Raw genomic sequence first — 15,351 nt, forward strand, 5'->3', positions numbered from 1 at the left:
AAAAAAAAAAAAGAAAAAACCACAAACCAAACTAGTCCATGGATAAACTGAGAGTGCAAAGAAAAACAAAGTTATTGTTTTACTAAATTTACTAGGAGAATTGTTAGATAAAACAACAGATGCAGAGAAATTTTGTCCAAGAGTGCTGATAAAGAAAAGACAGAATACACAGTTCGATTTAGTACTTTCAATAAATTGTGTTTTGCCAATTTATTTTTACATGTCATTTGCTCCATTTTTAAAGAATTTAACCCTGTCCAGAATCACTCCAGAGCCAAGTGTGATAGTTCCAATTTTTAGTAGGAGACTTGAGCAAAATTGGACAGCAATTTGCAATTTTTTAGCCATCAAGTTGTGTGTTATGTGACGCTGAGAAACATGTTTTTCTAGATTAATAGGCCTGGAATATTTTGCTTTCTAAGCTTCTATCCCATCTTTAACCAGAGATCAAGTATTGGAAAAAATGAGTAATTCTGAGACTACAAAGAATCTTCTCCTTCCCCAGTTAACCTCAAACTTACAATAGCAGGACTTATTAAATGTAGTGTTCAAACAGAACGTATCACCTATGAAAACATGAAGCCTCTCCCTATGTTTGTCATGAGAATCATAATTTTGATGGGGTAAATAGAAGAGTTTTCATTTCTCTTCTGTGGGGAGGAAAGATCATTATACAAGTAGCACCTTAACATAAGTAGGAGGTAGAGGATTAAGTGAGGCATTTTTTCATCCAAAGCTGCTGCAGAGCAGGAAACTGAAAAAGGCCAGAGAGAACAATTTTGGGGATAGGAAGAGCCAATTTGTCATTTCAGTGTCCAGAAAACAGGGAAAATACGGTGAGATTGCTCTGCACGAGCACTCACCCAACTCAAATGTCAACAGTCGAAAGGCTTGTCCTGAGAATCAGCAAGAATTGCACATGCACACAGGTAGCTGGATTGTTATCCCGAAACCTTTTCAAACCAGAGAGCACCTGGACAATTTGGATTGAATATGGCACACCTTGGTCAAGTAGAGGATAAAGGATAAGAAGCATTCAAGAATTTTTATTGCTTAGCCCCAGCAGACATCACAGTGCCAGCTGTTAGCATTGTCCAACACAGAAAAAAGGTTTTATGTCCTCAGAACACTCAGTGCATATGCTCTCATTACTCAGAAATTTGAGAAGGAAAAACCAAAACAATTTGAAGATGTAAATAAAATTAGTTACTACCAAAGTAAGTTTTAGTGGCAAAGGTTAAGGAGAAGACCTGGGTTCGAAGCCTTTGTTTCAGTGGGTTTAATTCCACCTCTCTCCAGTTTTCCAACTATCACTACAATCATTAATCAATCATGATGGTTAATCAACAAGATGTAAAAAATGAGTAAACTAGACAGATAGCATACTATAAAAGTAAGGAATAAATACAATAATGAAGCCTTCCACTAGACCAAGCTGCTCCAAACCCCATCCAACCTGATCAAATATCTCATTTTAATTCTTCAAAAAAAAAAAAAAAAAAAAAAAAAACAAAAAAAACAAAAAACCACCCTCAAAATAAAGCTAACTAGGAGCACACAAAAATTCCAGAGGAACATGACTAGAAATCATGAGGAGGCAGAAAGGAATGACTGCTGTAAGCGAGAGCAAAATGGCACAAGGACAGCAAACCCTGATGATCCAAGTATTCACTTGCATTTTCCTCTCACAAATCAGGAGTGGGATCTCTTTGGACAGCCACTTGGAGATTTCAGATTCACATGATTACTTCAGGGAACCCACATTTAGGACATTCTGAGAGCAAAAGGCGAATGTCAGAGTACAGAATGGCTTCTTTCCCCAGTGTGACTTGTCTGGGGGCGTATGTACCTTTTTTTACATAATTTCATCCCTTCTTTGCTTGCTCTAAAACTCAGACGCTGGAATGCAAATCCACAAATAAATGCTGCCCTCTCGTGACCACTGAAACTCAGCAAATCCAACCTCATAATTTGGCTTTATTATTGAATAAAGCAGTTAAAAGTGTGCACTGCACAGGCTGAGTTGCAGCAAGGTCTAGCACTTGTACCTGCCCTAAGAACCTGAATTTTCGATCAATCATACATAAAAACACTCAAAATATCAAGAGAGGTTTATGGCTGAGATAGGACAGGAAACAGCTTCATGTTGTGTCAGGAAAGATGTAGATTAGATATCAGGATTTATTTTTTTTTTAAACAGAGGGTTGCAAAACACTAGAAACGAGCTGCCTAGGGCAGTGATGAAGTCACCATCTCTGGAAGTGTTCAAAAAACAAAAAAGTGCAGCTGTGGTACTTGAGGACACGGTTTAGTGGTGAACATGGTGGTGCTGCTGGGTTGCCAGTTGGACTCGGTGATCTTAAAGGGCTTTTCCAAACTTAATGATCCCATGATTTTATGATTCTAAAATAATATGCACTTTAAAAGCTAATTTTTGATGCCCAAGGTTGTGTACAAACCATTGACAAAGGAACCAGTGCTGTCTGTATCTGGAAATCACTACACCTCATTTGCTTGGAATTCTGTAGCAAGCTAACGAGCCTCCTCCTGATTACACATCTCTGTACCCAGCACCATTTGGGATAACACAGCCAGCAGAGAAAACAGTCATTCTGAAGAGAGCTCACATGGAATAGCCAAGCATTTGGGGGTTTGCTGTTATTTCTGCAAGACCTTACCAATATCATAGGCCATAAAATCCGAAGAAAAGCACTTGGCTCCATGGCTCATGGAGGTGTCATTGTGAGTGTTTCCTCCAAACACCAGCATGGTCCCACTCACTATCACAGCTGTGTGCAAGTAGCGGAAAAATCGGCTGTCTTTCAGAATAGTCCTTCAGAAAAAAAAATACAGGTTATTAATGAGACTGTTAAGTACCTGGCAAAGACAAAACACACCATAAAAACAAGCAGAAGAACATTTTCAGGGTGCAGGGAGGAGGATGATAGTATCTAAATACTTTTCTTAATGAGGTGCATAACAATTACATTCCACACTGTTCAATTCCTCCTGTAATTCCATTCTCGTATTTCCATTTGCTTCGCAAATTTATAGGAGGAATACATCTATGCAAGCCTCTTTCCAAAGCTATGGATCTTCAAATCATCTATTCTTTCATAGGGATTCTCAAGTTCTCAAAATAACTTGGCTTTTGAGCATAGCCAGCCTGGGAAGACTCCCATATTTTATAGTAACACTGCTTTTACAGCAAATTCTTTCACACTGGGCAGCACCTGTTGCTCAAAACTAAAAATTCTATTCTAAGGAAATCTATACAGCTCCTGAAAATGGAGCCCTGAAGGTTAATACCTGCACAACACACTGGCTCATTGGTGGCTAAATCATGGGAAGCACTAATCAAACTGATCTCAACTTTAAGCAGTGGGATTGATGGCACAGAACACAAAGGGTCATTTCTTGGAGGATTTTCCTACTTTTCTGAGAGGATTTGTGTTGAAGGAGGGGATTCTGCCCCTGTGCCCCTGTGCTCAGGTGAGCCCCCACTGCAGAGCTGCCCCAGATCCCAAATCCCAAGAGCAGAAGGAGCTGGAGCTGCTGAGAGAGCCCAGAGGGGCCCAGAGCTGCTGCAGGGCTGGAGCCCCTCTGCTCTGGAGCCAGGCTGGGAGAGCTGGGAATGTTCCCCTGGAGAAGGGAAGGACACAGGGAGAGCTCAGAGCCCCTTTTGGGTCCTGAAGGGGCTCCAGGAGAGCTGGAGAGGGACTGGGGCCAAGGGCTGCAGGGACAGGACACAGGGAATGGCTTCCCAGTGCCAGAGGGCAGGGATGGATGGGATTTTGGGCAGGAATTGTTCCAGGAAGGGTGTAAGGCCCTGGCACAGGGTGCCCAGAGCAGCTGTGGTGCCCCTGGATCCCTTTGAGTGCCCAAGGCCAGGCTGGACATTGGGGCTGGGAGTGCCCTGGGACAGCGGGGATTGTCCCTGCCCAGGGCAGGGGGCGGAATGGGTGGAGCTCTAAGGTCCCCTCCACCAAGAGACACCAAGTTGGATGTGCTGTTGACACAGCTGAGGGACACAATTAGATCCAGACGGACCTGAAGGAGCTCAAGAAGAGAGCCCATGGAGAGATCATGAGATTTAACAAGGAAGAGAGGACCTAAATCACTGGAGAATAAAACAAAGAGTCAAAGACACCAGAAAACCGAGAGAGAGATATAAACAGAGAATCCTACACTCTCTGCTTGCTCAACAGAGCTTGCCAGACTGATGAAATAAATGTGACAGAAGAAAATTGGTGCTGCGGGAGTTTGGAAGAACACTGTCACATTTGTTAAGTTTCTGCCTACTCAGCCAGATTTGTCCACTCCATGGCCGAAGTGGAAGATCAAATTAACCTAGAGAGGAAGTGGGGTTATTTCTGAGTGGACAACTGAGCAGGAAGGAGGGGGTTGGAAATTAGTCACCCATTACCTTACTCATCAGTACAAACTCACAAACAGATGTTGCAGAAACACAAGCTATTTCTAACACTCAGTAAGAAATACAGTGACTGAAATTTACATGAGCTAATCCAAAAGACAGTCTCCTTTTTGTCTCTCTCTAAAAACACAGAATTAAGGAAAATGTATTTCACCTCTGTTGCTCCAAGTTGTGAAGTGTGGCTATACCTTTTTAATGAAGCTCACCTTTGGGCAGAAACAAATCACAGAAGATTTAAGCTTAAGAAATGAACATTTAAAGCAGTTACAGAGCCAGAAGAAAATGGGTTTGTAATAGAAATTTTTTTACAGCCTTAACTGCAGAATGTGTTTTCACTCGCTTGACTGCAGTAACTGCACCCATACGCATAGGCTGTACAGCTAGCAAGGAAAAAACCCATCAAATACTCTTCTTTTCAGCTTGGATCAAACAATAGATTAAAATGGATTTCTTGGCTCATTCACAGCCTTGATTATATTGATTATATGATTCTCTATTCATAAAGGGACATCAAAACAAAGGATCCAAGAACAGAGTATCTATTCTGAGTGAAAGTTGCTATAAACCACTGTCCCCTTATGAAATACCCATCCACTTGTTCTCTACAAACAAAACTGACGGGGTAATAAACAGGAAAAAGAAAGAAGAAGAACCACGTACCACATACGGGAATCAACTTCATATTTGTACAAATCATCTGCCAGCCTGTATTTGTTGGCACTGAATGCTTTGTAGCCTCCGTGGATGTAAATTGATCTTGTATTTGGATCATAAACACTGCTGTGACCATATCCTCCTTGCACCAAAGCTCCACTCGTCTGTAAGATGCTCCAGGTATTTGTCACTGAAAAATATAAGTGACAAAACATAGTTTCTGTCCATTAATAACTTATCAACAACATGGTGAAATAAAATGGGATTCCCCTGACTCAGATCTAGACATTGTCTCTATCACCTCATATCCAAAAATATTCTCGTTCAAGAAGTTTGTTGTCAAGAAGGGTTGCCAAGCATTTTTAATTAGAGCAGAAATAGCTCTTCCACAGTTTTTTGTCGTATTTTGCAGACAAGGTAAGTAAATGAGAAATAAAAAGTAGAAAAATAATAGATTGCATTTCAATGACATGAAAATGCCAGTACTATGACTTGATTTGGAATGGGACACAAGAGCRTTTTTACTTACACATATATTTAAATATACATATAAAGCCAGACAGCACTGAAGCCAAGTCTGACTGTGAAGAACACTGCAGTTAAAAACTAATATGTGATTCATGATCCCATATCTCACTCACTAAAACAACATTGGTCTGAAGCACTTTAGACTTATTATAATGGCAACTGAAATAAAAATCCCACATTGCATACCAAATCTCTGTAGTAAGTGCTGATTTAAACCCTGTACAGGCTTTCCAACTCCAGGCCAGAGCAGGCACACAAAAGGCAAAGGAATTGAACAGTTTGCAAGATCACACATGAAAAAAACAAATCACTGCCCCACACACCCTGGTTGTCTCTGGATTTCTCCTGGAGGAAGAAATCTCGCTCACATGACACCAGAGAAGCAGGCTTCAGTAGATCCTCTGGATCAGGATGACTGGAGGACAAGGATAACAGGTCCAAAGAGAAGACAGGGCCACTGTTTCAGAGAATAACCAGCACATTCCTGTTCTGAACTTCCTGTGCTCAACTATGATCTCTACATGGTCCACGGAGCCAGGAACATGCCTCCCTTTCTGAGTTAGGTTGAAGTCCACTTTACTTGGAAAGCCTCCTGTACTTCTCCACTGATGATACCACAAATCTCTGCATCCTAAAATCAGATGTTGGGCTATTCCAGGATATGGGGGCCAGAGCATATCAGGGATATGGGAATCCAGAAATTCAGCACCTGTTTGCCTAAGCATCTGCTGCTGAGGACGTGGGTATCAGGTTAAGCAGATTTTTGCTCTGAAGTGTTACAACCATTATTATAATTGCAGAATTAACAAATAACTTCAGACGTGTTTGTTTTGTGAGAGGGAAAGAGGAAAATGAATATAAATTGTCCCACAGTTGTCCTGCTTTGTCTCTCAATTACAGGCTTACACCTTTGGAAGCAAAGACTGTGTGTACGTTCAACTTCTTGTAAATACAAACAGGAGGAGAACACATCTGTCTGCGTCTTAATATCTGAACATAAGCTGTTTAAATAACTTTCAAAGCAACTCTTATACTTGAAGCGACTGTCAGGAGGGCCCCAGTCACACTCACCCAGGTTGTACTCCTGAACATTGCTGATGTAGCCGTAGAGAGGGCAGTGGCCAAACAGGACGAGCATGACGGTGCTGTTGTCCCGCAGAGTGACGATGTGGGCCGAGTGCCCAACCACGGCGTACTGCTCCTTGGCCTTGGGAGTCACCGGSGCCCAGCTCTGCCGGGGAATGTGCAACACCCACAGCTGGCTGCTCACGTTCCCTGTCGCATCTATCTTACCACCATACATGTAGATGTTATCCTGAAAGAAGCCAGATAAAATAAGGCCAAGGAGTTAAGTATTTAGGAAACAGCTGTTTGGTAAGGAATGAAGGTACCAGTCTGAAGTTACTTAATGAAGTCCCCTGGAAAAGGCTTGTGGACAAGGGCCTGGAGCGACAGAACAAGGGGGAAAGGCTTCCCACTGCCAGAGGGCTAGATGGAATATTGGGAAGAAGTTGTTCCCTGGGAGGGTGATGAGGCCCTGGCACAGGTTACCCCAAAAAGCTGTGGCTGCCCCATCCTTGGAAGTGTTCAAGGCCAGGCTGGATGGAGCTTGGAGCAACCTGGGACAGTGGACAGTGTCTCTGCCCACGGCAGGGCAGTGGGACAAGATGAACTTTAAGGTGCCTTCCAACTCAAACCACTCTGTGATTCCATGATGAATTTCCATCCTTTGAGGTTCTTCAAGTGCTATGCTTGTGAATGGCAACGTGTGGAGTTTTTCGAATATTTGTAATTAAGCTATGTGCACGCCTGCACTGTTAGAGCTAAATAACATTCCAAAACCCAAAGATCGATAAAGGATCAGCTCATTTSCTTTCCAAAGACTTTGCCATCCTGCTCTCACATTCACTTATAGCAACCTACACAGGTGAGAAAGGAGGAAAGAACAGTCAAATCCACTTGCTGTGCCAGTTGCTGGAAGATCAGACTCACAGGTTTACTTGAAGGGCAAGTAACAAAAATCCCTAATTCCCAGACTCTGGTGTCTTGGACAACAGAGCTCATAAAAATATTCATGTAATCTACACAAAAGGCAGTTGGGGAACCAGCTGAACTCCAGTAAACTCAGCCTCAAGCATGCCTTGTCAGCACAGACAGCAAGAAGTAAATAATGGATTCACTGACCTCTGTCATCCTTAAAATCTCTGGGAAAAGGGGAAAGAAGGAACACAAAGGCAGAGGCACTACAGACTTCCTAAGATATCCACCCAAGGATTCCCTAGAGCACAAGGATACTGTCTGGGCTAACCATGGACAAGCCTTTGAATGAGAAACGCTTCTCCCAAAGCAAGACTGGTCTSGGATAAGGGGTGGGAAGCAGGAGAGAAGGGGAAATCAGCTGGGAACTGTGTCAGGAACACGGAACTTACCCTGTGTAATGCCAACGAGTGACCATATCTCATCTCTATGGAGTTCACCGAGTTGTTCAGTGGAAGCCACTCTTCAGAAATAAGATCATACCTGTATAATAAAAACTGAATTGTTTTCCAAGAAATAGGTACTGAAACTAAGAAAAATTATTACTTGTCCTGTCTAAGATTTGGAGGAAATTATTTACCAATATAATAAGCTAGAAACAAAAATAATTATTTACTAAAATAGTAATTCATGCCATGATTTCAGCATGCACATAGTTCACACAAACTACTTACGGGCTAAAAGAATCCAGTTGAGCATGCTCTGTTACTCAGCACCCACATACGGATTTCCTTTACCCTGTTTTCTTTTCCATACAAACCCAAGAGCTAATGCATTGCCTATTAAGCTGTGACAACCTATACCACCTCTCCCTCAAAAACCTAGAAAAAACTTCACACTAAACTTAGGTAATTTCTAACTATTTGATTAAAAAAACTCTGCCAGTGTTTAAAAAGTGCTTCTTAATTAAGTCTTTGCCATTCAAGCTTGAAATAACATAAATCCTCTGCCCTAAAAATGGCTTGTGGCTTTTTATTTAAAATAACACACTGTATTTGCCAGGCTTAGAGCCTTGTGAGATAAAATCATCTCTGAGACAGCATTCAACAAAGCCATAGGGTATCCTATTTAAAAATGAGGTGTGACTCTGGAGGAGTAAATTGTGTAAACCAGCAACTGTTCTACATTAAATACTTGTTTTCAGCTCTTCTTCCCCTATAAGAACTATTACCTCCAGATCAGAGGGCACAATACAGAGCTCTCACTTAGGTCCATCAAAGTGAAGTATGCAAATATCCCTGGAAAAAAAATCCAGCTTTTGCTTAGGTGTGCCCAAAAACAATGCAAAAGCTGTGGTTTTTTAATGGAGTATTTCCAGGAAGCACACAATTATTACTTGATATTTTAGTTACTGATAAATCTCCTCAAACAATTGCATAAATGTCCTCATCCTTATGCCACTCTCTGTTTGGTATCCCATCCACTATGGATAACCATCCAGAGTAATCAGTAGGTGTTCAGTCGGGAGCCAAAAACTCTGAAGTCACACAGACATGACATAAGGAAGGGCTAAAAACACTGAAGCTAAACTACCCTCTTTGAAGACAAGGCCAGATATAATTTAGGAGCTGGCCCAGAAATGTACAGAGAATAGTTAAAGGCTGTCAGACACAGATGAATCAAAAATTCATGGAACATCAGGAACCTTATGCTTCTCTTTTCCAAAATTAGCACCCTTTAGCAAGAATTTCCCCCATCTCAAACGTGAGCCTGAGTTTTTATTATGGTTGTTTTACCTTGGAGATGAAGCACAGACCAAAACAAAACACATCAGGTGGCATTTCCTAAAAATAACTCCCAAATCTAAGTTACTCTCTTTAGTTTTTATTATCTGGGTTTATACTCACGCTAAAACCTTCTGAGAGTCGGAATGATTGAAGACATAGCCTCCAACAATCCACATTTTATTGTCATGGATGACGGTTTTGTGAGATGCTCTAGGAAGTTTTGGAAGAGAGTATTCCTCCCGGGTCCAAAACGACTGGTTCGCAGGAAGAGGAATTGCACATCCAGGACCTACAAAAAGAAGGTTTAAAAATTGTTTTTTTCCAGAGCCTGTATTTCAGCTGGAGGTCAATCTCCTGCCAGTGCTGTAGCTGGTTGCATTAAATATAAGACTAATTCTTACATGTCAGTAGGTCTTTGTAAAGTGAAAATGGGTGTTCAGCCCAAATCATTGCTAAGACTGACATTTCTGATCCGCTCAGATGGACATGAGAACGAGAAATTTTACGTGTTCAAACAGGTCAACTACGGCAACCAGGTTCAAATGTGCTTTAGGAGCCCAGGAATGAGGTTTAAAGTGATGCCTGCACACCACAGGTTGGTCCCGCTTTCTATGGTTGCAAAGTTGTTTTAAAAAGCAAGTGCAAAAGGTACAGAATCTCAGACTGGGTTGGGTTGGAAGGGTCCCCTTCCATTCCCTTGCCATGGGCAGGGACACTTCCACTGTCCCAGGCTGCTTCCAGCCCCATTCAACCTGGCCTTGGGCACTTCCAGGGATCCAGGAGCAGCCACAGCTTCTCTGGGCACCCTGTGCCAGGGCCTGCCCACCCTCATTGTAAAAACCTTCCTAATATCTAATCTAAAACAATCCAGTTTCAATTTAAAGTCACTCCCCTCGTCCTGTCCCTGCAGCCCTTGGCCCCAGTCCCTCTCCAGCTCTCCTGGAGCCCCAAAAGMGGCCCCAAAAGGGGCTCTGAGCTCTCCCTGTGTCCTTCCCTTCTCCAGGGGARCATTCCCAGCTCTCCCAGCCTGGCTCCAGAGCAGAGGGGCTCCAGCCCTTGGAGCAGCTCTGTGGCCTCCTCTCCAGAGTATCCATCCTTCCAAAAGAAGCGTAATCTTTTAAATTTAAAAAGCAGATACTCTCTTCCTAGTCAAAATGGTAATTGTCATGCAGAACATTACCATATATTCCCAATTTAATTGCCAGTTCCATACACAGAAAATGCACCCCGAAAGTTCTGTGTTTGCACCAGGAGACTCACCCTGCCAGCCTGCAGAGCACAAACACGCTTTGGAGTCATTGAAGTCACAGCGGCCTCTCTCAGGTGCCCCACAACCCTCGGTGCAGTAAGGAATGTCACAAGCTTCTCCCTTCCAGTATTTCTCACATTCACATTGCAGAGCACTGGTGCTTCTGTTGAGCTTGCATTCCCCTTGGCCGGAGCAGTTATTGGGACACATATTGAAGCTGGGAACAGAGGGGAAAGCAAGGAAGCTGATTCCCAAGATTTATTAACAAAAGCAAGAATGATGCTGAACAAAATTAATACAGTTCATTACATCCAAACCAAGAGACAGTCATCCGATACCTGGTGTGATGGCCCTGCAGAGATTTGTCCCCTATTCCTACAGAACCGCTTCATTTCACAAATTAAACTCTCAGCTCCTCTGAGAAAATAATCAATATGATTTTTAGCCATTTGTAAGGCAAATAACTCGCCTTAAAACACCCAACAGAAACTGTGGAATTTAATCAGAGCATAAGGTTGCTGTGGTGTCTGTGCAATTTATACTTAAACTGCTCACAATTAGGCGCTATTCTGTGACCTGCTTACCAAGAGAACACACTGCAGATGAAACCCAAACCAAAGACATGCCTGGTTTGAATAACTTCTGATTTTATAATATCTGCAATGTAGCTGAGGCAAAACCAGATACAGCCTTGGTCAAGATCCAAATTTTGAGACCATATTAATTTACAGACTTCCGTTTTTGCTGGTGTATCATCAATATAATTCACAGATGGGGATTAATACCCATTATTCTCACTGTCGCTGGCTCCAAGATCATAATTTCACAAGTGTTTGTTCAGTACCTACTCCTAGTAGTAACTATGAAGACTTCTCAAAGAAACAAATGTACCATTTAATCTACTCACTGCAGAAAATGTTAGAAGGAAACCTAAGAACCAGAACACAGATTAGCACTTGAAAATTATTTGAAATTATGAAGAAAGTGAAGAATTCAAATAATATTGTTCTTGAAGAGAGTATTTTATTGCAATGGTGCAAACCCAACAGCCGGCACTAGATGGAGGCCTGGTCCACGCAATCAGCCAAGCTTGGAAAAAGCTGCTGCCTCAGCTCCTCTGATTTGAGCAACTTTGCAAAGCCTCCTCATCTACTTCTGGAACTTTCAAGGGGTGCTGGATGCCCTCTACTTTTCATAGAATTCATTATTATGTGGACTATTAAGGACATATTTATGTTCTTACCAAGGATGAAAGCACTGAGACTTGATATTCAAAAACTAAGCTCCTCATTTTAAGAGAAACTCAATTTTTGCAAAAAGTCAGTTGTGAATGAAGTTTTTCCAGCTTTCTTTCTGAATGAGGTGAGACCTTTTGCAGGTTACTCCCAAATTAAATCTCTCAGTGAGGCACATACATAAAAAATTCAAAGCTCACGATCCCTAAGGAAGCAAAACCTTCCATCTGTGTGAGTATGTCCACATACTTATTTCAAGACAAAACCTATCTAAAAGCAACTCATGAATTAGGGAGCACACCAGAATTACTTTTAAAAAGCACATCAATGAGGACTAAATACACGTCAGTGAACAGAAAGCACCCATCTATTTAGAGTTTGAATCGAAGGATATAAAACTACTCCAGAATAGAAGAAGCTAGATTAAGGGATACAATCCAGGGATTGGACAAGAAAGAGCATCCCGAGGATAAGGATCCTCGAGAACAGGCACAGCCCAACATCTCAAGGGTGTGTTCATGCAGGAGTATCTCTGCGGAATACATGAGCACAACAAAATGAATAGATTCTTGTTGATTAGATACAATCAAACTGATCTAATAACATAAAGTAAATGTCTTTCGGAGCAAGCATTTGCCCACGCTTACAACTGACAAGTTGCAACATTGAGAACACGCCAGTTATTAGCTGTTGCAAGGGTATAATAAAGATAAAAATCTAATTTCAGGTGTCTGCTCGTAATTACACACTTCAATGGCAGTTTCTTATTTCAAGACGAAAGTGAGAAAAGAGGAAATCTCCTTTTGCCCAACCTGCAGCATCACTGTGGATCGGTGCCACTTACTTATAGGTGATGTTAAACCCCGTGAGATTATAGGCAGCATCACTGAAGAAATGTAGAAGAGCATATCCAGAAGTAGCTACAACTTCAGGTACTGTTTCATTGCTGTCTTTCTCAGGAACAATGAGACCACTGGAAAAGTAGAAGAACAATATTAGAAGTGAAATAACGGGGAGCAAAGCAACAACAGTAAATGTGTCAGTACTAACAAAATAATTGAAACTCAATAATGTGTCATTATTTGAAGTATAATGAAGTCGTGGAATTGTAAATAAATGTATATCAAAAGTATTTAACCTGAGCATATCTGAAGCTATCTAGAATGTTAGTTATCCTTTCTGTCTCTTGGTTACTCAGTAATGAATTAAGCAGGACCCACTCATGAAACAAGGTGGCATGTTTGGAAACAGAAATTAATGTGCACCAAAAGAATGAAATCTGCATTACAAACTAAAGGTTTGCTGAGCCCAAATCTCCTCCTCACTGTGGGATACAGAAATGATTGGGAAAGGCTGTGACAAATCAAACAAGTACAGAGCATTTTGGTGATGTGTAATCCAGTTTTCAGACACCCAGTTCAGATGCTCAGGCCTGGAGAATGCACCCAAGTCAGCACAGTTAAATAAACCATTCATCCATGCTTCTATCAAATTCTTTTCTTAATCATTTATATCCTTTTGACCTGAAAAATCTGCAGCAGTGAGGTCAACAATTTTACAACACAACAGCAGAGAAAGAAATTATTCTACTAATTTTGGAGAGAAAGGATTATTCTACTAATTTTGGTCTTGCTGCCTCTTGGGCTCCTATTCTACCAGAAATATGAAGAGTCACAGAATTGCAGACTGGTTTGCAGTAGAAGCTTAAACCGGAGACTTAAAGCTTATCTCATTCCACCTCCCACTGTCCCAGGCTGCTCCCAGCCCCAATGTCCAGCCTGGCCTGGGACATTCCCAGGGATCCGGGGCAATCTGGCAATTCCAGCCCAGCCCCTCGCCACCCTCCCAGGCAGGAATTCCTTGCCAAGATCCCAGCCCAAGCTCCCCTTTCCCAGTGGGATCCATTCCCTGGGTCCTGTCCCTGCAGCCCTTGGCCCCAGTCCCTCTCCAGCTCTCCTGGAGCCCCTTCAGGACCCAAAAGGGGCTCTGAGCTCTCCCTGTGCCCTTCCCTTCTCCAGGGGAACATTCCCAGCTCTCCCAGCCTGGCTCCAGAGCAGAGGGGCTCCAGCCCTGCAGCAGCTCCGGGCCCCTCTGGACTTGTTCTGGCAGCTCCATATCCTCCTGATGTTGGAGGCCCCCACGCTGGATACGTGTTCCAGTGGCAGTAAATACTGGGAAAGAATTGAGGGAATAGAAGGAAAAAATACAGGAGGGTCAAGCATAAGATCTATGTGCAAGGAGAGGTAGAATGAGTGAGGTTTCTTTGACCTTGAGGAGAGATAGCTGAAGAAGGGTGACATCTACCTTTTGACCCCAACTACCTTGGGAGGGATTAGAGAGGAGGGAATACCAGAGGCTTACAAGAAAAGGACAGGAGGCAACAAACACACATTGCAGCAAAAGAGATTGTGGCTAGACACTAGTATTAGTGTCATTTTTCATTATTCATTTTTTATATTTTTAAATTTTTTTAACATCAATCTCTGGACTACTGACTCAGAAAATCAACAAGATCTCCATCCTAAAGGTAAATTCACACTTTGACTGGACAAATCTTGAGCAAAGGGCTCTGATGCTCTCCCTGCTTTGAGAGAGGGATCAGCCCCAACCCAACTCACCCCTACACTCAAATCTGGGTGCTCAAGTGCCACACTCACCAGCAAGTAACAAAAGGATGGTGGGCAGTTCCTGAGGGAACAGGGGGCTCAGGTGACCACCCATCGGGCACCTGATAGCAACTACCAGGAGCTTCTGGGCCGCTGCCAAAGGTCTTGCACCAGACAACGGGCTTTGATGAGGAAAACACCCCCAAAAACCAGAGCAAAATGAAAATAAAGGTGCAAAACCAGCTCCGGTAAATGTTCGATGTGGACTAAAGTTAACAACAAAACCAACAAAATTCACAGGTACTGAGAGTTTATCTAATTCAGATTTCTTCATCAGGGCTCACCAACAACCTTCGTTTCCATGTTCTTTAATTCAATTTTTGAAGCAGCACATTTCCACAGTCTCACTGTGCCTGTGATCACAAATATAAACCAGCAAAGATATTTTTAACACAGTTTAATAAAAAAAACTTAATGTGCAGGACCAGACAGCTCTGGGGCTCTCAGACTACAAGGACTTTAGTCTATGCAGACACTTGAACTGTGTAAATGCTGCTTTTATACAAATATTTATTGCTGTTAAAAACTGATAAAAACAATTTAAAGCTTCCCTGGAGTCCGGTCCTGAGGACTTCCAAGACCATCTTAAATATATACAAGATAGATAAACAGACAGACAAATAGACAGATGATAAATATTATCTTGTGAACAAATATAAATGAGCATCAGAAGGTCAAGAAAATAAACTGAGAGCAGTGAGGGAAGTGAAGGGAACTGCTGTAAAAAGCCAGGGAGGAAATAAAAAACAGATTCAGAGAGGGAGGAATTTCTAATGTTTATCAACAAACTCTGAAAGTTTACAGGGTCCAACTGCACAAA

General features: G+C 42.1%; 1 protein-coding gene across 3 annotated transcripts in view; it reads right to left on the reverse strand.

Annotated features, from left to right (window-relative positions):
- ATRN (attractin) overlaps positions 1–15,351 on the reverse strand; it is a 128,514-nt gene that overhangs the window by 74,576 nt on the left and 38,587 nt on the right. For all 3 annotated transcript variants that reach the window (XM_057385316.1, XM_057385315.1, XM_057385318.1), the window contains exons 4-10: positions 12,710–12,838; positions 10,642–10,847; positions 9,502–9,670; positions 8,047–8,137; positions 6,689–6,932; positions 5,096–5,279; positions 2,679–2,833 (exon numbers count right to left, since the gene is read on the reverse strand). In XM_057385316.1, the coding sequence (XP_057241299.1) occupies positions 2,679–2,833; positions 5,096–5,279; positions 6,689–6,932; positions 8,047–8,137; positions 9,502–9,670; positions 10,642–10,847; positions 12,710–12,838 (1,178 nt within the window). The remainder of the gene's footprint in view (positions 1–2,678; positions 2,834–5,095; positions 5,280–6,688; positions 6,933–8,046; positions 8,138–9,501; positions 9,671–10,641; positions 10,848–12,709; positions 12,839–15,351) is intronic.

This window comes from Malurus melanocephalus, unplaced genomic scaffold, assembly GCF_030028575.1.
Source record: "Malurus melanocephalus ecotype Western Australia unplaced genomic scaffold, MMel_1.1 scaffold_809, whole genome shotgun sequence".
NCBI classification, from domain to species: domain Eukaryota; kingdom Metazoa; phylum Chordata; class Aves; order Passeriformes; family Maluridae; genus Malurus; species Malurus melanocephalus.